The sequence below is a fragment of the Tauraco erythrolophus genome, chromosome 5 (genome assembly GCF_009769465.1).
Source record: "Tauraco erythrolophus isolate bTauEry1 chromosome 5, bTauEry1.pri, whole genome shotgun sequence".
Taxonomy (NCBI): Eukaryota; Metazoa; Chordata; class Aves; order Musophagiformes; family Musophagidae; genus Tauraco; species Tauraco erythrolophus.
In genome coordinates this window covers 81,014,085-81,037,668 of record NC_141469.1, presented here as the reverse complement: position 1 = coordinate 81,037,668, position 23,584 = coordinate 81,014,085, and the positions used below count along the sequence as shown (strand labels likewise).

At 43.3% G+C, this 23,584-nt stretch overlaps 1 protein-coding gene and 2 long non-coding RNA genes across 4 annotated transcripts; 2 read left to right on the top strand and 1 right to left on the bottom strand.

Annotated features, from left to right (window-relative positions):
- The first annotated feature begins 657 nt into the window (after positions 1-657).
- On the top strand, positions 658-4,830 carry LOC147528756 (uncharacterized). The gene is made up of 3 exons (XR_015222172.1): positions 658-1,045; positions 2,735-2,848; positions 2,935-4,830. It is a non-coding gene; the product is annotated as an uncharacterized LOC147528756 (long non-coding RNA).
- A 2,742-nt stretch (positions 4,831-7,572) lies between these two features.
- On the bottom strand, positions 7,573-15,102 carry LOC147528755 (uncharacterized). Its single transcript, XR_015222155.1, has 3 exons — positions 15,068-15,102; positions 12,305-12,371; positions 7,573-10,858 (listed from the first exon to the last, which is right to left on the bottom strand). It is a non-coding gene; the product is annotated as an uncharacterized LOC147528755 (long non-coding RNA).
- A 193-nt stretch (positions 15,103-15,295) lies between these two features.
- Positions 15,296-23,230, top strand: CISD2 (CDGSH iron sulfur domain 2). Of its 2 annotated transcripts, XM_086611885.1 has the most exons (4): positions 15,365-15,398; positions 17,082-17,181; positions 21,776-21,987; positions 22,997-23,230. In XM_086611885.1, exons 2-4 carry the CDS (start codon positions 17,154-17,156, stop codon positions 23,084-23,086), a joined length of 330 nt encoding a protein of 109 aa, XP_086468011.1. In that variant the 5' UTR covers positions 15,365-15,398; positions 17,082-17,153; the 3' UTR covers positions 23,087-23,230. The 2 variants fall into 2 exon arrangements, with proteins under 2 accessions (XP_086468010.1, XP_086468011.1); XM_086611884.1 differs by lacking the exon at positions 17,082-17,181 and having other exon boundaries at positions 15,296-15,398.
- The last annotated feature ends 354 nt before the right edge of the window (positions 23,231-23,584 follow it).

The window sequence follows — 23,584 nt, the reverse complement described above, 5'->3', positions numbered from 1 at the left end:
GGCGCGCGGGAAAGGCGGGGCGGGGCCGGGCCGCGCAAGGAAAGTTCTGGGGCTGCTGGTGGGCGGCCCTGGCGAGGGCAGCGCCTCCGCTCCGCCGCGTCCTGCCGCCGAGCGAGCAGGGCTGCCGGGGGGTTCCGCTCCGGCGTGGCGGGCACAGACTAGCCCCCGGGCGCGGCGGCGCGCCCCGCGGACGACAAACCCACCACCCCGCCACCGCCCTCCCACGAAATGGCGGCGGCGTCCGGGTCTACATCTGTGCGCTGACGCGGCGGCGCGGTATCCCTCCGCGCGTTAAGCGCCCCCTCCAGCTGTCTGTCGGCGAAGGGGGGGGGGGGGGGTGGCTCGCTTGCGGCCGGCTCCCTGTCGGGCAGCGCTGGGGGTCGGGCATCGCCTGTGCCCTCTGCTCGGCGTCGGAGCCGCTTCCCGCTCCTCTCCGGCTCTCTCCTCTCTCCTGCCCGGCTGTCCGTGCGCGCGGCGGGCGGCCGCGAACGGACTGGTTCGAGCGGCGGCGCGGTGAAAGGTCTCCGCACGCCCCGGGCTCCAAAGGACGGGCCCCAGCGCTTCCAGAGCCCGAGCCGCTGCGGGGCTCGACGGGACGCGGAGCAAAGAGGGCGGCTCGGCGGGAGAGCGGGGCTCCTGCAGCAAAGGGGTCTGTACCTGTCACCGTGGTGCCGGTGCTGCGGCTCAGGGTCCGCCCCGGCCCGGGAGCGAAGCCGCTCCACAAGGCGGGCAGGCCGGGAAACTTTTAATGGCGTATTGGTGCGCACGGCTAAGCCAACCCGAGGTGCCCAGTACAGGGGAAAAGCAGCACCAGTGGGGAGATAACAGTAACACGGACTACCAGCACCGGACCGCGGTCATTAAGGAATCTGTTAATTCACAGCGAGACTTCCTGCGATGCTTCCAGCTCCTTGGAAGCTTTTGGTTTTGTGCAGCACGGGTCAACAAATGGCTCTCAGCTGGCTCTTTTTTTTTTTCTCATAAACTGTGTAGATTTATGCACAGTTGTGTCCATGGGGAAGGACTCCTACTCCATGTCCGTGAGGTAACAAACAGAGCTAAGATTGCGGACTGCCTTTCTGCTGTAAAGAGGGGATATAACATATCAAAACATGGTATTTGCTGTCCAGGGAGTATGGATACATAATTAGCTGAATCAATTGCACCGAACCGAGTCTGCGTTCGTTACAGTGCCTTTATTGCACTGCTGTTAGTTTTCTTGCTATCTGGGATGCTAATTATTACGTGTCTGGCGACGGCAGCATGTTCCAAAAACCTGACTGTGTAACAAAGTTTTCAGTATGAAGCTTGAGAATAGCCAGTAGTGAATTAGGGGAGCAATGTGTTTTTTTTTTTTATTTCAATAGTAAACTTCCGTGTGTGTGGTCTTCATTTAATGGTTCTTCTTTTAATTGTACTGAACAGCATATTCAGGAGATAGTCCCAAACTATTTAATTAATGTTATCATCTTAATTGTGCTGGGTTTCTCTGGGTGAGTTAATTTTCTTCATACTATGCTACTATGGTTTGGATTTGTGCTGGAAACAGTGTAGATAGCACAGGGGTGTTCTGGTTACTGCTGAGCAGTGGTTGCACACTTCAAGGCCTCTTCTGCTTCTCACCCCACCCCACCAGCGAGCAGACTGGGGGTGCACAAGGAGTTGGGAGGGGACACAGCCGGGACAGCTGACCCCAGCTGACCAAAGGGATATTCCAGACCATACGATGTCATGCTCAGTATATAATGCTGAGGGAAAAAGAAGGAAGGGGGGAACATTCAAAGTGATGGCATTTGTCTTCCCAAGTAGCCGTCAGGTGAGATGGAGCCCTGCTTTCCTGGAGATGGCTGAACACCTGCCTGCCCATGGGAAGCAGTGAATGAATTCCATGTTTTTGCTTTGCTGGCGTGCACAGCTTTTGCTTTACCTATTAAACTGTCTTTAACCCAGTCCATGAGTTTTCTCACTTTTACCCTTCCGATTCTCTCCCCCATCCCACCGGAGGGGAGTGAGTGAGCAGCTGGGTGGTGCTTAGTTTCTGGCTGGGGTTAAACCACGACATCAATCAAGAATATCTCTGAAAAACACCTTTGCTGTTCCTTGCCTGCTTTGTGTTACGGATGCTATTAAAGTGCTCCAAATCACCAGCGTATCTGTCTTTCTGTCATAGACATCTTCATCTGTCTTGTAAGTTGTTTACAAACTTCTTGAACTTTTTCATTATTGTTTGTCATCTCAGGAGATTTAGGTACTTAGCAGTATTCCAGTTCTACATTTTTAATTATTATTTGAGATTAATGACATCTAATACCACTCATATATTAAGAGTTTTGATCTGGCTTGCGATTCACATTTTACTTTATAATGAAAGGAATGAAGAACAGCACAAACATACTGATGATAGTGTGTCATTTTCCCTGCTAATTTAAGACAACTGAAATTGTTAATCTGGTAAATCAAGTTTTGTTTGTGTGCCTTTCAACAGTTACGTGTTAAAATCAGTATGTCTATTAGCATTTGACCCCAAACAGAATTTAAAATGTATTGGATAGCTCTTGTATGTAGCCATTGCTCAGAAACAGGTTTGTATATTTTGTTTTAGTATACCTGTTTAGACAAACACTTGATTACACTCACTGGTCTTTTTTTTTTTTAAAAAAAAAAAGTTAGTTTAAATACTTACCTTTAAATACAGTTAAGAAAAAGAATAAATATATTTATGTAACTCATACAGGAATGAAGAACAAGACACGTACTCATAGTTCTCTGGCCATTTCTGCCAAGTCACAGCACACAGTCCTGCTTGGAGAACATTGTACTTCTCACCTCATCTCTTTTTCCTCAAATTGTGAGTTCAAAACAATGTATTTTCCCCTCAGTGTTTGGAAATAAAGACACTCAAATAGATTTATTTTTTTTTTTTTACTTCGGTAGGAATACTCGGGCAAGTAAGGCCTCGTAACCTGAATATATTGATGTGTCACACACAAGAGTTTCTCACCTTTGGCGTACGCAGCAGGTACTACAACGCTACTCGCAGCGATACCTCATACAGCAACAGAAAACGCAAGAGGCGCAGATGACGTCACTGAGTATGAGCGTTGCAACTTATTATGAAACTACCCAGTCTGTTTGGGTTTGCTTCATTTTAATTTGATTTTTGAAGCTACTCCTCAGAAGTGGCTGAAGACAGCTATTAGCATGTCTAATGCTCATACGGTGGTGGAGTTGGGTTAGATTCTCAGAGGTTTGTTGTGCACAGTAGCTCAGTAGCTGTAGCACGGTAATACGTTTGCACAAACACACCGAGAACAGACCGGCTCACTCCAACTCCACCTTTGAATTCTGTTTGATTTTTCCAGCAGGGCATTACAGAGCCCTGTGCAGCCAAGTGGGCAGTAACCTCCAAAGGCTGAATTTGCCAGTCCATTTCATCTGTTTTGTGATGGTCCAGCAGAGCAAGCGCGAACAGAGATTGCCTTGATGTATTGTTACAGCACTTACCCTCAGCACAGAGAGAATTTGAGGGAAAAGCAGCCCAGCCTTAGTTTAAAAGGCACATCAATGTCAGTTTTTTGCTTCTGCTTGCCTAAGACCAGCCATTGTTACGTTTGGAGCATGCAGTTCTACCCGTCTTCAGAACAGATGGAGCACCCTGGACACCAAGCAGCACTCCATACATGACGCTTCATATATCTGAGAGGAAAGGGGGAAACAGGATGCAAAATGTTTCCAAAGATCTTCCTTTTTAGGAGAGAAAAAAATTACTTCAACAAGAGCAAGACATCCTTCTTATTAGTCCATTGGGCAGATCATTATTAGTTCCTGTTTGGAGGAGACAAAACACAACAGCTTCTGCTGCTGGAAAACAAAGTGCTAAGAAGATCAACAACAACAACAGCTTCTCCCTGTTTGCATGTATTACCAAGTCTCAATTTTCTCATCAGCATCCTGTCCAACTTGTTTTTCCTTTAATTAGCATAAATCAAGCTTGCAGTCAAACCCCTCTTTAATCTGAGCAAAACTCACCTTATTGGGGACCTTTTTGATTCAGTGGAGACCACAAAGAACAAGATCATAGAGGAAAACTGATAAGATTGTTCCGTTGGCTTTTTTTAACATAACAGATAAAAAGACTGAATTTGCCAACCCAAGTTTCATTCAGGTTTGGGGATGTCATTGGGTTCCACCTGATCCGTGTTTTAAATACCAAAGACCAGCAGCTCTTCCTGTGTAGCTGAGGGCTTCCGTTCACGAAGGATGTCGAGCAAGAGCATAGTTACAGCCTTTGTACGGCATGCTCAGCTCCCTGGCTCTGACATCTGGGACCACTACTTCTCTTTCTGTTAGGAAGAAGAGGTAGCAAAGCCCTTTCACATCTGGAGTCCAGCCCAAGGTCAATGTGTTAGAGTTAGCTTTCTAAGAAATATTAGATAAATGGTAACTTTTTCTTTTATATTCCAACTTGGCAATTCTTCATCTCCCATTGTTTCTTTGACAGCTTCTCTGACATTCTCATTGAAACAATTTCCAAGCTATTCTACATGTTTCCTTTGTATAGTAGTGCTTTTTGCCTCACTGCTAGGTCATGGGGCAAAACACCGAGTCCCCACATTAATCCATTTTAAGTTGCTGCTGTTCTGTGTAGGGAGTTGGAAGATCTAACGTTTAAGTCCACATACAAGTCCCAGTGAAAAGCCTGAGTGCTTTGTTGAATAATGGCAACAGGTTTCATCGCTTGCACAAGCTTATGTGGGATTCACAAGAACATAAAATACTTCAGTAACTCACACCAAGATGAACGGACCAAAGTTCCCCTCAAAATCTTCTGGTCTTCAGGATTTTGTTTAGCACTTTCTTAGCCTCATAGTGACAACGCAGTTTTCTTTCGGTTAAAGAAGACTTTTCTCTTCTCTTGAAATCTTTACAGAAAATAAGAGCTATTTTACAAGAAGGAAGTTTTGATGACATAAAATTCATTATGTTGTTTTCACAGACCTAAACAACAAAATCTCTGAAACTTGCTACAGGATATTTATTAGTATTCATACGGAGTATTCTTTTTTTTCCCAGCAAAACTACCATCTGATCTAAATGAAAAAAAATATTCCTTTCAAGTCAGCAGCAGTTTGTCAACAAGAATGTTCATTTTCTGTGCTGATATTGAAGCATGAAACTCAGATGAGCACGTGCGTGGCGTAATTACGATGTCAATTTTGAAAAATGAAAAGTTTTGTTGTCATGCAGTTACTCACTAACCTTTGTTTTCTTCTTTCATGTGAATTCTTTGCATTCCTGAATAAACACAGATAATGCATACATACATGTCAAAATAGCATCTTAAAACAGGGGTGCGAAGGGCTGAGCAATTAGTCAAAGTTGCTAAAATAAGGCACGCAGGCTGAATTCAGCAGGTGAAACCCCTCTCTGGAGCAAATCAGAGTTCTATCCATTCCAGTAGGCCAGGGTACGCTGGTTGGAGATCTCTTCAAAAACACGTTTAATGGTGACCTACTTTACCCCATCCCTTTGGAGGTGGTTGCTTTTCCTTGTTGTACCTGTTTTTGACCCCTCAGGCTGCCTTCAGACTGTGCACTCAGTGTGTAGGAGTTACACCGGTACCGAAAATTACCAACCTCTCACAGCACTTTTCAGCAGTACTTCACTTGGCCTATTGTGTTTGCTAGAGAAGACATCAAAGGACTCTCCAAAGCGCTTTCAAGATACGTCTATTTTTTATTACTTTGATGTAATTGATTACTAGTCAGATTTGGACCATCCTAATTTGATTGCTCCTCCAATGCTTGTTCCAGGATGCAAATGTACTAAGCAAAGCACAACCTTTGAGGAGTGTTTGGCTTTAACAAATGATTTGACCAGTGTACTTAATACACTATTAAAGTTGCTAATCCAGATAAAATGTTAAGGATTAAAGTTAGTTATTCAGACAGGCTAGCTAACATATTTCACAGGCTCCCTAGCATAGGCAAGGCTGCTCAGACTTCCTAATGTGCTGCACTGGTTGATTTGAAGTGTCGGCTTCCATTCACCTGGCTTGCTACATGCCAAGTACAATTTTCCTTGTTTGATCAGAGTTACAGGGAATGAGTTAGCCTGAGCTAATCGAGACACTGATGGTGTACTGTATATTGAAGTATAAACTGCCTTTTATCTCAGGTTTTCCCACAGACATCACCCAGTGTTTCCAGAAGACCTGGGTCAGGGACCCTCTCTGAGTTAGGAGCCTGAGTACCACTGACTTCTCAACTGGCCCGCAGCAAAACACTTTTCTTGGCCATTTCCCCTCTTTCTGAGGCAGTCCTGGTGAACCATTCCCATGTTTGTAGCTAAACAAACATTACACCTAAGCAGAGGTAGCAGGCTGACTTTCTGTCACTCTTCATTTAGAGGCTTTTTTTCCTTGTAGAACATTCTCTCTCTCTCCCCCTCTAACTGATTTATACAAAATACTGCTATGTTTCCCTAGGAAAATTATTACATAGTCTTGTAGATTGCAGTGTTTTAATTGTTTGATGCTGTATTGACTTAATTTAAAATAATGATTTAAGTAAATAAGAAAGTCCACAGAAATACTTCAGGGTTTTTGTTTGTTTTGTTTGTGTTTGAACTGACCAGAGTATATGCCATGTATTTAGACAATGAATTTAACTGGCCAACTACCATGTGGTCCTAGGAGTCATTTAACTTTTCTTTTTGTTCTTTGGAGCAACCTTATCTTTAAAGTTTTTGGTATGTCCCAGTTAACCATAAGATGCCCAAGAGCTTGCTTAGACCTCTAGTATCCAGGTAATTGCAGCCAAATATATCCCTTAGAAGGAAGGAATATTTTTCTTGTTTGCTGTCATATTGTAATTCAGGAAGTATTGCTGATGACTCTAAATCACCAATACTGAATTTAGCCAGTTCCCACACTGTTCATTATGGTTACGGGGATGGATCAGGGCTGTACTTCTGAGAGGGTGGGTTGTGACACACGCGGTGGTCATGACGCATGGCCAGGTGTTGGCAAGTTGTTGAAAATTTTGCAAATTATAAAGCAAAGGCAACCTAGCTTCTGCACTCCTGGCAATTTTTATTCTTCAAAGTCAAGCATGCTTTTCAGCCTTTCAAGAAATATTACATAGATTTGTCACTTTTACAAGAAATAAATGTTCATGTGATCTTATAGCAGCCTTCAAGTTAAGTAATAGCCTTACAAGTTAAGTAATAGCCTTCAAGTATAACAATCTTCAAGTGATCTTATAGCAGCCTTCCAGTACCTAAAGGGGGCCTACAGGAAAGCTGGAGAGGGACTTTTTACAAGGGTGTGTAGTGACAGGACAAGGGCAATGGCTTTATACGGAAAAAAGGAAGATTTAGATTAGATATAAGGAAGAAATTTTTCACTCAGAGGGTGGTGAGGCACTGGAACAGGTTGCCCAGAGAAGTTGTGGATGCCCCATCTCTGAAAGTGTTCAAGGTCAGGTTGATCAGGCTTTGGGCAACCTGGTGTAGTGGAGGGTGTCCCTGCCCATGGCAGGGGGGTTGGAACTAGATGATCTTTGAGGTCCCTTCCAACCCGAACCATTCTATGATTCTATAATTATATGATTCATTTGTTTTTATAATGACAATGAGGGCTGCAATTATTTTTTTTCCTTTGGATAATGAGACATCATCTTAAAAAAAAACCCACTGAAATAAGGAGTTGGTAGTGGGATGCAAGATACTAATTTTCTCAGCCATAGTGATTTAAATGTAAGTTAACAGGGAGAAAGATAATTTCTTAGTCCTTGCTGACTATTTGGTGGCCTATGTTAAATGATTTTATGTTATCTGTTTAGCTCCCATATTAGAAAAATGAACACTGCTGCAATTAGGCATGGAGCACTCAGGTACTTGGAGACTAAATGATATGTTTACCTGTACATTTCAGGATATTTGACAGTATCAAATCACATTGGACAGGCAATTCGAGGTACTACATGCAGCATCCATTTCTCCTGTACCCGTTTTCTGCATAATTATAACATTTCTGTCCCTGAAGCTGTCAAAGTTAACTCACATGAAAGTGTAAAAAAACTTGAATAAAAATAATTTAATTCATCTTGGGGAAACAGTTTAAAACTTTCTCAAGCATCTTAATAAATTAACTACAGACACCTATGACAAGACTAATTCTCAATGAAAGGCTTTCTGCTCTAAAAAAACGGGCACTAGGATCTTTTCCTAGTTTCCAAAAGCACTGTCCTAGCACACTGTTCAAGACGAATGCCTCTTAATTACTATGTATTTATTTTTCACTTAGTTTTTACCTTTCACAGTCATTACATCACTTACATTTCCTGTAAAGTAAGTTTTGTAAACTTTGAGGTGATAAGTTTATATCCTACTTTTTGTGTTGGTTGCTTTCTCTGCTGATTCGAAGAGAAAAAAGAAACTGATGTTTAAAAAAAATGTATTTACAGACCTTACAGCTCCCTGTACTGGGGTGAAGTACCAAATTTATATAAAATTCTGGGAAGATCTTGAAAAGTAAGTAGGAAAGTAACTTACAAATCTTCTAGGGAATAGCCGACTACCTAGATTTGGAAGTGTGCTGTGCTACAGCTGACCTGCAGCCCAGAGGACAGGGAGTGCCTGGAAAAATAGAAAAGAAAAAGCATTACTAAGATAGGCATAAAAGAGGCCATATTAATCTTATTTACCTGCTGTAGTATTATTCCATGTCTTGTAATCGAGACAGCCACTTCTTCACTGCTTTCATCTCCATCATTACACATGTATTTGTCGTCTGAAATTGAAGAGGCATGGTGTTTTGGGGTTGGGTTTTTTTTTGGCTCCTCTCTATTATTGTGAGATGACAGAGGAGGAGTATGGGTATGGGTGTGAGTATGGGAGTATGGGTTACTGTCAATGCCCCAGACCTGGCTAACCTTGAAAAAGGGGAGACAGGCTCAGAAATCTCGGCAAGGCTGTTGTTACACAGCAGCCTGGGAAAGAATGGTAAACTGGTTTACGGCAGTGTCCGTGGGCATCATGACACAGGAAGGACTGAAGAGCAGAGTGCAGCTGTATTGCAGAGATCGTGTACTCTGTTCTTGCCTGGGGAAGCTGGTCGTTTTTCTGTGCCATAATTAGCCACTGCCAACAAACAGGAATTAGTCGTGTGGCAGTCTCACCTTTGCGTTCCAAATGAGGGAAATACCTTTCGGTGACAGCTATTACACCAAGGGACTAAAGTACCAAGGGAACAAATATACCCTGGTCAAGGATACACAGTCTTCACTGACAGCAAGGATCAATGCAGTTTAAAAGGGAATGGTGAGTGGTCCCCTGCTGAGAATATACTAACATACACACAGCTTCTTTTCCCTGGAATTCCCATCATAAGAGAGCAGCTTGGAGTGTTTTGGTAGTGGTTCTACATCACGTCTGTTCATTTAGCAGTGTGTACTTCCCAGATATTGCTAGCTTTGTCCTCTGTAGGTCTTTTAGCATAGAGGAGGATCTATGTTTTCCATCACTGCAGCTTTCTCCCAGGGGACCATCTCGGGATTTTGCAGCCTGGTTCATTGCAACAAACCAGGCAGAACCTGCCACAAATCACTATGAACATATTAGTGAACCCTAATGACCCTTGTTCTGATTTGAGTAAAACTGTTGTGAAGTAGGATCTCCCTGGAAGCCAATAAAGTTCCAAATCCATGCAAGTCTGTATGTGACGAGCGATCAGATCAGTCTGGATCCTCACGAGAGGTGCATATTGGATCAGCTACCTAATGTGGATGGAAAGACTGGATGATTCATGTAATGGCTCAACATTTAAAACTCATTGCAACGTTGTATTTACTGTGTACATTCCTGTACATCATTAGCGTTACTTGACTGATGTTACCTACAATAGTTTCATGTCATACAACTTGTTACTTTCTGTGCTTTAAATAAAGGCAGCTGAAATCAGTAATTTAGTGTAACCGAGTTGATAGTCACAGTTTCATCCTGTGCTATTTCTGCAAATATTACAGTAGCTGTAGAATACACTACTGTGGACCAGTGCTAACTGTGGCATGAAAAGACAGTTCCAGCTGGGAAACAACGTACAATGTAAGTAGAAAGGGACTGAACTTTATCTGGGGATATCTAGGAAGTTAGTACTGAATACACCTATTCTTTCTTGAGTTGGAGGTTTCTTCAGCTTTGTTTCCTGCCCAACTCAGGAGTATCATTTCCCACTCCCTAGCAGTAGTAGTCAGAAAAACAAACTGAAATGTTAAACCTGTGGCTGAGAGATCAAAGCATGGTATTTTTCTTGAACAAATAAAACCAGTGTCCACTGCTCTGTTCTTTCATGCACAAAGGTGCCATGTTGGAACTTGACCCAGTTCTTCGAAATCTTGCCATTTTTCTTTACGTTCCCGTTTTCATTTTTTTCACAGATTAATTTGCTACAATCTGTGACAATAAATAGCATTCTAAGCCACAGAGAATTTGAAAATTCAACAATAATACATGCTATTAGTGGGACACTGCAGTTATTTAGGCAATTACAATAGCACTTGCCTTCAAAACATAATAGTTACATTGTAAAATTCTTGGATATTAGTTAAATTAGAAAGTAATATGCTAATTTAGTAGAAATTTTATAATATGAAAAGTATGCAATCACAAAATTATCCTAGTGATGCTATTATAAATGGGATTTGTTTCCTTAACTCATTTTTCTCTCGAACACGTTGCCCACCACAGAGTAGCAGGTATTTCCAATGAACACCAGCAGAAGCCACTTCAGGTGCCAGGTCTCCGAGTTGAGTGGAAGCATGACGATCCGAGCTTTCTTCTAAAGGCAGTTAAGCCTCTGGATGTAAAGAGAAGAAACAAAAAGCTAACCTGCATGCAATGCAGTTGCAACTTCCTTGCAGTGTTCATAAAATAGAGGAAAGTGACCTCATATATATGGTCTTATGGTTTATGTTTTTAAGCCAGTCTTCTTATTTTTTGAGATCCTATTATTTAATAGTTGGGTGTTGACAGTGCTGCAGCAAACTGATGGAGGCACTGCAGTTCCTACAGCCCTTCCGGGGTGTGATGATTTTGCTTACTTTTGGGAAATGGAAGAGAGAGAGATCTTTGCATACAGCCAGGAACAGCAGCTCATCAAACCCCATTGTGAAACGATTCGAGCACAAAGGGAGAGATCTACCTTCCTCCTAGACAGAGGCTTGTGTTTGCTGATGGCAGAAGCCAGCCCTTTGGTGACAGGATGGTTTTTAGTTGACAACAGTACTTTTTGCCTGCTGCAGAGATTATTCTAGGCTCTCAGTATGGAAAATGGCAATGCCAATTCCAAGAAAATGGTTTTAACAACACAGACATCCTGTTGATAGAAAAGCTCATTACCATGAAAAAATGCTGAGCAAATTAGTGTGCTACTTAGGCTTGTTTTCGAAATGGAAGGGCTGTGAGTCTGCTACCTCAGAACCTTTCATCTTTTATCCTTACTGGTGTGTACTTCGTAAAATAAAATGAATAAATATAATTTATAAATGTTCTTTTCCTTTGCAAATCCTGGTGTTCTAGACAGACCGGTAAGCATTATCTCATTTTACATCTGAATTAAAGGCACAAGGAAATTAAGTAATTTTTGAAGAGTAACAAGAAGAGGAACACAACCAGCTTCTTTTCACCTATGCCCAGTCTGTTGGAGCAGGACCAACCAGCCTGGGGATGCTGAAGGCAACTCTTATTTCTACTGCGAGCCAGACCAATGCAGCCATGTTGTAGGGACATTATGCATGGCAGAATAAATTCTGCCAAACATGATCTGCATTCACACCACGAACTTTTCTACCATTCTCAAAGTATGCATAGTAGTAAGATAATTGGGCTGGTTCTCTTTTGGGCTGTGTTTTGGGAACTCTTCATGTAAAAGACCTGAGCTAGCACTAACTATGTAGATCTCTTCATGTGGGCTCCATGCTCCATCTTGTCAGTAATATTCTGGCTAGATGAAAAATCCCAGTGATAGAGGATACCTACTGCTGAAAGCAATAATCATATTCCAGTATCAGTGAGCTAGGTTCTCTTCAAGTATCTATGCTTGGGCTTTTTGTGCTGTTATTGTTATTACAACACCCATATATCCTAATATACCCATATACCAGAGTTTCAGTGGCCAAATTCAGTGTGAAACACATCAGCAGAGGCAATCTCTACTTTTTAACAATTCACAAACTGACGCTTAATATGCAAGAATGAATTGTATATTACTCTCAAAAGAAAAGGTAGAAAATTTTCCATTTACCCAGCAGTATTGAGATCTGAGGCAAAGTTGAAAAGGATGCTGATAAAATCCTGGAGCAGCAATCTGCCTGTGGAATAAGAACATCCACATAGGGTGTTAAATAAGTGTAATAGAAGGAAGATGTCACACCTGCCTGATAAACACAGAATCATAGAATGGTTCGGGTTGGAAGGGACCTCAAAGATCATCTAGTTCCAACCCCCCTGCCATGGGAAGGGACACCTTCCACTACACCAGGTTGCCCAAAGCCTCATCCAACCTGGCCTTGAACACTTCCAGATATTGAAACATCCTGATGTTGACTGATCTTAAGTTCTGACACCATAATGTTGTCCCTGAAGATGGACTACTGTGTAAAACCCTGTTCTTTTCCGCAGGACTGAGCAAACGTGCAGCTGACATTTTTCTCCTTAAGTCAAACAGGAAGTATGCGGCCAAGTTGAAGAGTGAACATAAATCTCCTGAGCCACAATTCAAACTGGATTTCTAAAGAGCATCTTTTGCCTCCCCTTAAGAAGCTCATTTAGGGCTCATTTTCTTTATAGTTTTTCCATAACCTATGACTTCAGCCCTTCATATACCAAAACCATCCATCACTCATGTCAACTGCTACCTTTGCAGGCAGGTGAGGCGCAGGGAGAACGGCTCCTCTGCAACATGTGCAGATTGTCTAGCAGCGTGCTGAGTGGAGCACTGATCAAAGGCAGCACAGCGAGGCTCAGGAGCTTCAGTGAAATGTCAGCTGCGCTCGCAGCATCACAGAGAGCATCCAGAGAAGGCTGGAAGAGCAGAAGAAAGGGAGAAGGAGGGAAGGACAGAGGCTCTCAACTTCAATGTGAAGTTGTTTGATTCAGAGCTGAAGGATTTACCTTATGTATCTTGAGCCTTATGTATTCTTCCCTCAGAAAGTTTCACAAACAAGGTTACATCCTGACATCTGATTTGTAATCTTTGCAGAATAATCGAGCATTTTGCTCTTTCATTATCTTGTCTAATAGCAGGCATTTGCCTACACAAGAAGGAACCATCTTAGGACATCAGACATAGTCATTACAAGGATAAACTTAGGTGAGGCAGAGAACTAAGACACTCTCAGATCACAGGAATATTCTCACCAGCTAAAGATGATGATTAATCAGGAAATTAGAAATTAGGGGTCATAGGTAGAAAAGTAATATTCAGGCCAGAAGTGGGAACAAGCTGGATTTGTCTTAAACCAAGCTTCCAGTATTTGCCTTATGGTGTTTTTAACTTTTGGTTGAGATCATTGTCCTGAATTGATCATGAAAGCAAACTAGTGAAAGAGATCTAGCACGGGGTTTGTATATCCTAGTCAATACAAGGCAAACATGACCACCGAGTAGATTCAGCCAAAGGCAGACCGATGCATTCACCTGACTCAAGAAACACTTACCATTACTCTTTCATGGCTTTGCTCAACCCTATGAATTTACCTCAAAATTCCTTTATTACCAATTCCAGGCTGGCAGGAAAAGTGCACAGTTGACATGGACAGATATGGTGTGGTTTCTGTACACTGGAGGAGGAGAAAGAACTATGCTCCAGTCAAGATAACATAAGGAAGGAGATACATCTTTTGAGGTTGCACTGCTTCAGCTTTCCTGAAGATGCTCATGCTATGTGCTACTAACATTCGATGGATTGACCAACGGTAGCAAAGCATCTTGAACCAAGTGGTGTTAGACTCATGACCAAAGGACTAATGCAAGAGTTTTCGTGTCTGGCTGGATTGTCTAAATGGACCTGGAATGGCTGCATACTTCCCATTTTTTCACCCAGCTACACAGGGCAATTTCCTATGCAAAAATGACCAGTCTCCTTGACATAAAATAAAATGAAACAAAATCAAATAACATGCTCAGAGATACAGCTTGTTCTGCGCAAAGTATTGCCAAACATGAGGCGGATGGGCCTCTCCCTGTAACATTAAACCTCTCAGCACTCACATTATCCCACCTCAGAAGAGTCTGATACATGAAAAGCATCATTCTTGAGAGTTGGGGTTGTTCACCCTGGAGAAGAGAAGGCTCCGGGGTGATCTTATCGCAGCCTTCCAGTACCTAAAGGGGGCCTACAGGAAAGCTGGAGAGGGACTTTTTACAAGGGCGTGTAGTGATAGGACAAGGGGCAATGGCTTTAAACTGAAAGAGGGCAGATTTAGATCAGAGATAAGGAAGAAATTTTTCACTGTGAGGGTGGTGAGGCACTGGGAACAGGATGCCCAGAGAACTTGTAGATGCCCCATCCCTGGCAGTGTTCAAGGCCAGGTTGGATGAGGCTTTGGGCAACCTGGTGTAGTGGAGGGTTTCCCTGCCCATGGCAGGGGGGTTGGAACTAGATGATCTTTGAGGTCCCTTCCAACCCGAACCATTCTGTGATTCTGTGATTCATACAAATAGAAATTTTCAGTCTTACTTCCATATTTTGAAGACCGCCAAAGTGAAACGCACCTTTAAAAACCACGGTGATGACAGGCAATACATATCCTATAAGCCGCACGTTATTAAAGCCCTGCTCCCTCACCTCCCTAGGCGTCCCTTCCAGCGAGGCCTGTCCAGGCTAAGCACGGCCCGAGCGACCGGCCGGACACCGCCACGGACCCGCGGGGCGGCCGCTGCCCCCCCTGCCGGCCTCGGCAAAGCTGCCGACTCGGGACCCGCCCTCCTGGGTGCTACCGGCCGCGGCGCCGGCCCGCACCAACCCCCCCCCCGCCTTCCCCGCCCGGCCGGCCCCGCTGCCCACCAGGCTCCGCTCGCGCCGCCGCTCCTTCCCGCCGGTACCGGGCGCCGCCGCCCGCGCGCCACCCCGCGGCCCGGCGGGAAGGCACGGGCTCCCTGAGCGCACGCGGCACCGGCGCCGCCCCGCCCCGCCCCGCCCCGCGGCGCACGCGCGGCGGGAGCGGCCCGAGGAAGCGCGCGCGCGCGGGCGGCCGGCAGGTCGGTGGCCGCGGAGCGATCCCGTCCCGCCGCCATGGTGCTGGAGAGCCTGGCCCGCATCGTCAAGGTGCAGCTGCCCGCCTACCTCAAGCGCCTGCCGCTGCCCGAGAGCGTCGGCGGCTTCATCCGCCTCACGGGTAGGTGAGAGCAGCGGGGGGGAGGGGGACCCGGCGGCCGTCACCCCCTTCCCGCCGCCCCGTGAGGGGCCGGCCCGGGCGGCAGCCTCCTGCCTGGCCGCTGGCGCCCGCCGGGGCTTCGGCACAGCCCCCGGGCCTGTCCCGGGCCGGGCTGCGGCTGCCAGGCCTCGCCTGAGGCACCGCTGGCTTTCTGCGGGCCGTGAGGAATGGGTTAGCCGCTGCGGAAAGAATCATAGAATGGTTCGGGTTGGAAGGGACCTCAAAGATCATCCAGTTCCAACCCCCCTGCCATGGGCAGGGAATCCCTCCACCACACCAGGTTGCCCAAAGCCTCATCCAGCCTGGCCTTGAACACTGCCAGGGATGGGGCATCCACAACTTCTCTGGGCAACCTGTTCCAGTGCCTCACCACCCTCTGAGTGGAAAAAAAAGGGGGAATCCCGAACGTTAAATCACCACTGGAACGTTTCAGCAGGAAAATTGTCCAGCGAGACGTGTAAAATGTCGCATGAGGTAGATGATGACAGAATAAAATCTAGTGATGGAGTGGAACGTGCCAGGCTCCTCGGCCCCAGCTCGTTTGCACTGCGCTTAAAATTCCTCTCTGTGCAAGTACCAGCAAGTCAGAGGCCGTGCACCTACAGAAAATGGGATTTTAGCTTAAGGCCTAAACCACTGCCTCTTCATTTGCTCAAAAAGTTGAACAGAGTGTCTGCACTGATGAAAAAAAAAAAAAAAGTAGTCTGTTTCTGGGAGCCTGCTACCCATACACAAAGCTAGGAATTTTGTTTAATCATTTTTATATGTATCTTCTGGGTGAGGGGGTGGAAATACCCACTTGTTAGTCATAGCCCTATCCCAGAGCGAAAAAGGAAGAAAACTCAATACTAGCAAATTCTTCAGGTGTTCAGTGCTTTGCAAACTGGAACCATCGGAGCCCAGGCTCAGCTGTGATAACACAGGCAGAACCTCGAGTACCGTCAAATGACAAGATTACTTTGGCGAGAACAACTAAAAGGAATGCTCTAACAGAAACCCTCTGGAAATAGAAAAGTTCTTCCAAGTGTAGAATCAACCTTACATGTTTGTTTTGCAGCACTAAGCTGTATGACTTTAATAGTGCTGAAAAATGATTTAATTTAGAACAGGCACAATTTATGTAAAACCAGGTTTGATTTTTTTTTCCCCTCATGTTTATGCTGCTTGTAAACTTAAAGTCCTGTTATCTTTCCCACAACAAGGAAACTCATTTTAAATGAACAATTCTTCTTTCTCTGCAACTACTCTTACCTGAAAATGCTGTCAATTATATTTACTGAATAGAGAAATTCAGCTGCTGCAAAACTGGGAAGAAGGGGATACAACAAGCTACAGAATATTACAGCTTCTTGTATTTCTAGTATTTGGCTAGAATAAGTTTCCTTCTTAAGTCATTGCCCTTTAAACCACAAGTTATACTTAAAATTTGTTCAGCTTAGTAAGGCTTGGGTTTAATCTCTTCTTGCTTCACTTGTCCAAACTTATATTTCTGTAACAGGATTATTTTTGCAGTCTCTGTAATTACTCATACTATGTAGTAGTAATATAATTTATTCTGAAAACCTCTGGTCAGAACTTTTTTTTTAACAGAATGATCGATGGGGGAGAACTGGTTTGCTGTCATGTTATTTACCCCTTTGACAGGTACTTGCTTGAATTTGGAGGGAGGGCAAGAAGCGAACGACTGAAACCTGAAGTAGAGACCAAACATGTGAAATGTCAGTCCCAAAAATATTAAACAAAGGTAAAAGAAAGAACTGAGTAAGAAATTGCTTTGAGACCTGGTAGGGATTAATGAGCATACCTGAAAAAATCCACTGCCTCTATTAGTGATCTCTTTGACTGGTCTTGTGCTGAACACTCTAAAAATGGGAAACAGAGGTACAATTAAAAATACATAGCTAGAGAGACAACTTTTGATGCATTTTTCTTTTTTTTTTTCAACAGTCAGCTAGACTAGACTAATATCTGCTGTCATATCTAGGTATCTTCCTCTAAAGGTATGTCTGGTTGAAAATGGAGGAAAACCCAGCAGAACTGTACGAGGTGCTTAAAGTTATGGCAGGCCAGAACCCAAACCTGGAACAGTCCAGTGCTTTGCTCGTTAGCTCTTCTCTTGCCTCTGTAAACCTTCATTAGCTTCCAGGCAGAGGCGGCGTTAGTTCCTGTGGTGCGTCAGTTGTAGAAACAACGCACCAAACGTATAGGAAAGATCCTTTTGTATGGAATATTATATGGCACGCTGATGAAAAATCTTGAGATGCTTGTTGTCTGTTGTGACCTCACCAAATCGCAACGGAAAACTGGTTGCTTGGAGAGGGGAAGACTGTGAACTTCCAGTGCAAAACTCCTGAAGGTGAAAGCAAGGAGGGAGGAAGGAAATTATGCTTGACCTTGGGTTTGAAAGTGGATATCTAAATTGTCACGCTGCTGCTGCTGCTGCTGCTCAGAAGCCTCTCTCAGTTTGTTGTCGTAGCTGCTTTACCCTTCCCTTCTCAAGTTGACTGAAACGAACAGTGCTGTCTCCTGCTGGCATTGCTTTTCATCCTGATACACGTCATTAAAAAGGCATAGAGGTTCACTTCAAAATAGCCCGTGGTTAGAATTTCAAGGTTTATCTAAGAACCTAGGGACTAGTCTTCTTTCCATAAACATGACACAGTCCTGTGTGGGCTGTCTTACACTCAGCCTACACGTTAAGAGGGACTTTCTAACAAGTTGTCGGGCAGAAGAGGACAGTTTGTGGACCATCTTTTACAATACTGAGGGAAAGAAGGTTGATAACGGAGTCTTCAGAACCCGTTTGAACCATGAATGTGTCATTTGCAGGGGCTTGCTAATCTACGCATTGCTTTGGCTTTTAATTTATTTAAAATGTGCTGTATCACTAAAAGTCTGCCACCTCTCTATCTGCAAACCTACCAAATAAGCTAATAGGCATATTGAAGTGGTGTGTGGTGTCCTTCGTGTTTAATTTCCGTAGCAATGAGAACACCCTTAAGAGACCCAAGCAAACAACGGACAACAGTTAGGGTAGAACTGCTTATTAGTTCTGAAGAGAATGTAATTGGGTAAGTAATTTGAATTTGCATGAAGAGTTTCATCAGTTTAGAGAATATACAATCACAGTTCTAATCTTCATTTTGATTGGTAGCTAATGCTTGTTAAAGTTTTGGCTTGCAGTTGAGCTGTTACTGTCAGAAGCTGCTTTTGGGTCTGCGTAAGGTCGTTTCCACAGAAATTAGCTAAAATATAGATCAAAGTGAAAGATACCAAAGGAGTAGTTGGTGAAAAACAAGCAGGGACCGCTTGCTTTGATTTGACTGTCAGTGGCTGGCCAGTTCCTTTCTGTTCACAGTGTACGTGTCTTCTGGGGTTTTTTTGGATTTGTTACTGTTGGACTAAAAGTTAAGACAGCCATTCCTCGGAAATGTAATTGTGGCCTGTGGTCCATGGCCTCAGCTTCTTGGAATTCTCCAGGCCTTCCTGTTTCAGTAATGTTCCTGATACTTTCCAGGACTTATCTTTGGGATTGGTCTCTGTCTAACACAAGTCAAGTTTGAAGACTAACCTCTTTGATACTCTGCTCTCCATTCTGGCTCCAAAGACTGCCTCTTTCCATGCAGCAGAACTGATAAAGAATCTCCAGAATCAATGTAATTGCTGAATTCTGAGTTGTCAGCTATGAAAATAAACAGTCTTGCGAATTGCCTTGCATCTGCTTCAGAAAGGTACGAATAACTTCACAAACGCCAAGCAGCTTAAAGTCATAGGAAGATACCATTGCCTTACTTTGGGTGTAGCTTTCGGCCCATCTCTGCCCACCCATTCCAAAGACCTGTGACTTTTTGTGACAGCATCTTGTCTCTCATGCCCTAGAAGCACGGTCATGTTGATTTTTCAGTCTAAAAATATGAGCTTCTGGCAGTCTTTTGGCAATAACAAGTCAGCTTATGATTAGTGTAAGCATTGGTGTAACTGGGGGCTTTCCAGAGACTCCCAGATTAGAAATATGTAAAATCATTGGCTAGTGAGGACAGAACTCTTAATCAACAGTTAGCATGACACAAATATTAAATAATAACCATGATAAATAATATATTTGTACTTCCTGTTCGTTGTTTCTAATTTCCCTTTTCAGAGTTTCCAGCTGTCATCTTCCTGTTTCATTTGGATGAACTCAAATGGCTACGAGTCTCCCACAGACATACTCCTGTTCGGATTTGTTCTTGTTGTATTGGGGAGTTTCAAGCTGTGATTGAGATGCCATTTGCTGTTCAGGTGCCAGTCTCTTTTAATGAGGTTTAATTCTGACACGAGACATTTCCTTTTTGTGTGTCAATCTCAGCCCAGTCGTATTCATCACTCGATAGGTGCCCTGCTTCTGATTATTGTGCACCTGTTGGAAAGTCTGTTCTGTCTTGAGTTCAGAGCAGCTTTGTAGAGATCCACCTCTTTGACAACAGTCAGCTTAAATACCTAATTTGGAATTTTTTTTCAGTGACCAAATATTTTTCCTCTCTTCTAAAGCACCTTCCAAGTCAGTCCTTCACGTAAGGTCAAAAAGTGCATTTGGATTCCTATTGGCAGCATGTTCTGGAACAGTAATGATAGAAAAGACAAACAGGCACTGCTGTCCAGGAAACTCTGTATTCGAGTAACCAATAGCGTTTCAGTATGTCAGTGTTAATTGTTATTATTTAGGGCTTACAGCTTGTTGTGGGAACTGAGAAAAGAGTAACAGAGACAAGTCTGTTGCAGTGACTTGGCAAATTTTGTCAGTCGTTGTGCACAGGCACCGCTGCGAGTGCAGGTGTGTGGAAGGGTTGCTGAGATTTCTTGCGATGCCTTTAGCATTTACACACTTGTGGTGCGTTCCCAGATAAATGCAGCAAGTGTGGTTTTCACTTCAAAGGCTATAGAAACCTCAAAGAACATAAAACCAGTCCCAGAAAGTATTTTCATGACATGATGTACTTCCAGAAAATTCATTTTATTAAGAAAAAGCCACTGTGTTATAACTGGAAAAGCATTAGCATGAACATGTACTCTGTCATTACAAATAAAATCAAGCTCTGCAGAATAATATAATTTCTTAGAGCTACAACCTACCTGGCATCCTTAGCCTGCTCTATTGCATTCTCTTTGTTCTACATCTTAATCTCAAAACCCAAACTGTAGAATAAAATTTTGCTATGTTCTGATCGTAAATAGTTTTAAAGAGGAACTTGATTACCATGTCTTGTCTTACAGAGTGATTGTGCAGCTGTTTGTGCTCCAGCTCATTGTACTTCGTTTCTCATTTAAAAATATTTTTAAACGTTCTTCCATTTCTACATGAGTTCAGATTTAATGTATTCTCCAGAAATGTAGAAAAATGCTCTCTCTTTTGCTGCACTGTGGTACTTAGGTTACACTGGAGTATTGTCACAGCATGTTTTGCTGGAAGAGTGGATCCACCTTTAATATATTTAGACCTTATGCCAGGTGCTGATGAATTTCTTGAAAAGTCCAGCAAGTGTTTTTCTCACCAGTATGTCTAGATGATTTATAATGATGTAGCAAGGCAGCTAAGTCTGCAGAGGATACTTGAATCTGTTGCCTATACTTAAAAGAGTTCCTCAGCTTGGTAAAAAGCCATTTTCTGTGGCTTTACTTACCTGATCTCAGGACTCTTTCTTTCTCTGTGTGTTGTAGAAACCGGTTGCAGATCCTTGAGCAAACAAAGCTCTGAAAAATAAACCAAAAAAGATTGGTGAAGGTTTTGCTAGTGCTTCTCTAATTATCTGTATTGTTTCTACCAAAAGTTTCTAAAAAAAAATTGGAACAAATAAAATGAGAAAAATTTCAAGAAGCTAAAAATCTGAAATAGGCAATTAAAAATTGGATTATAAAACGTACCGAATAGTTCTTCAAATAGAGAATGTTAAGGTACCAGCATTGGATTTACTTACCACATGTAAATGTGCCCAGTTTGCTAGTACTCAGTGCTGGTTTACCTCCGATGAGCAGAACCCTGTAATTTTAGGGTTCCTTGTTTCAGTGCATCTTTTATTTGCTTTGGATTTATTCTCTTCCATTGAGTCATTGTCTAGAGCGTTAAAATTAAACTCCAGATGAAATTCTAGGAGTCAAAATTTTACCTTGGCTACAGTAAACCCCAGGTTTTAATCTGGGTTGTCCTTCTTACGACTTAACCCCCTGAGTGCTGCTTCCCTCAGAGCCTTGCTGACTGAGGAACCCCATTCTCTGCCCTACGCCTAAGCCATCTGAGCGCAGCTGGTGCTGCACCGTGCTGCGGTGATGTTGGAGCCACTCTAACTTCCACCTCTCTTCAGTTTCAGAATGGCTGCGGCTGTTGCCTTTCCTGGGGGTGCTGGCCTTGCTCGGCTACCTCGCCGTTCGTCCGTTCCTCACCAAGAAGAAACAGCAGAAGGATAGCTTGATTAACCTCAAGATCCAGAAGGAAAATCCGAAAGTAGTGAACGAAATAAACATTGAAGATCTGTGCCTCACCAAAGCGTACTGCAGGTGTTGGCGTTCCAAGACGGTAAGACACTTGGTGCTGCTGGGAAATGAGAGATTGAACCTTGCATGGTTTTATCAGTGCTTCGGTGGGGAATTGCTACATGTTGACCTGTTGCTCTTCTCTGGAGGTGGAACGTGTTCCTGGTTTTTGAGAATGGTGTGGTTCTTATTTCTCTGTCTACATGCAGAAAGACACTGGAGAAACTTGTAAGAAACACAGTAGGGTTTTTCTAGAAACACAGAGTGGCCACCTCTGAGCAGATTAACACCAAGCAAGCCTTGTTTAATGCTTGGAAAGACATTGCAACTAATTAGAAGATAACTACTCTCTTTTGCAAAAACAGTGCAAAAAAAAGTTCAGTGCAAAAAAAAAATGCAAAAACAGTGCAAAAAAAAAAATGCAATCTGAAAGTTGTTCAGATTGGAATGAAAGAAAGGCTGGGCCTGTGTTGCGAGAGAGAGCGTATCCCCATCTGGTGCAGGGCAGCCAATAGGTGGCTGGTTTGGGGAGTATTTATCCCCCAAATCAACTAGATATACATGAGTGTTTTTCATCTGCCCTAAATTTCTTTTGAATTTCCTGACTGCACTCTGGTTTTGTCCTCTCTGGACTGAATGCTTTCCTCTTTTAACAAAAAAATCTGCCCTGGACCTAAGAAACCCTCTCAACTATTCTCCCTTCAGAATAATCACTTCAGCTGAGTATTTCAGCTTTCTTTACAACAGTACTTTCTGGTTGCAAATGATTAAATCTATTAAGAGTACTTTCACTAGTTCCACAAGTAAACCTTAAACCATTTGTGGCTGTGATGGCTGGTTTGACTGCTCTTCTTTCGTGGAAAAGACTCTCCCTAACTTTGTGTCTAAGAACAGCTATTTTAGGACCTCATAAACGTAGTTACTGCTTAGCAGTGGGTTTTCTTTCCTTAGTAACATGTGTTCTGTGTCTTGGCATAGGAAGAAATACAAAAATCACATACAGCAATTGCTGTACAGAGTTATACTAATTCCTCATGTATGTTTTCTTCCAGTTCCCAGTCTGTGATGGCTCCCACAACAAGCACAATGAATTAACAGGGGATAATGTAGGTCCACTAATACTGAAGAAGAAGGAAGTATAGCAGATGCTTAATCCACTAGATCATGACTGATAAACAGTCTTTTTATACCTTTGTAGTTGCAAGGGACAGCATTTTATTATGTGATCGATATGATTTAGTCTACTGATTGCTGTAGATTTCTTTTTGGAATAAACTGTGTTTAAACAGTGCTAAAACTGTCACTGTTTTGATACTTTATTCTGAGAAGAATTATGTCTGCTTTGTAAAGCTGTAAAGTAACTGTAAATAAGTCGTTTATTTCAACAATAAAATGACTTCCTACAATTAAGCGTTCTTCGTATGAACATGCAATTATAAAACTGACACTGTGTTCAAGTGACAGAAGTGCACTTTTCTCTTGATTTTGTTCTGCAAACTTAAGTGCATTTCAGTGGGGGAGAAAAGATGCTAAATTCATCCTTTGTGGATACACCTCAGCGCAGCACTGAGGGCGGGCGGCGTGGGGGTGCTGGGCTACGCCTGGTGAAGGTCTGGCCCTGCGGTGCCTAAGCGGGCAGT

What these genes read in the sequence shown, in the direction of transcription:
- CISD2 (XM_086611884.1), top strand. Translation starts at nt 15,296, where the DNA reads ATGGTGCTGGAGAGCCTGGCCCGCATCGTCAAGGTGCAGCTGCCCGCC. An exon ending in CGGCTTCATCCGCCTCACGG is followed by an intron (nt 15,399 to 21,775) that starts GTAGGTGAGAGC and finishes ACCTCTCTTCAG; the next exon opens with TTTCAGAATGGCTGCGGCTG. An exon ending in GGTGTTGGCGTTCCAAGACG is followed by an intron (nt 21,988 to 22,996) that starts GTAAGACACTTG and finishes GTTTTCTTCCAG; the next exon opens with TTCCCAGTCTGTGATGGCTC.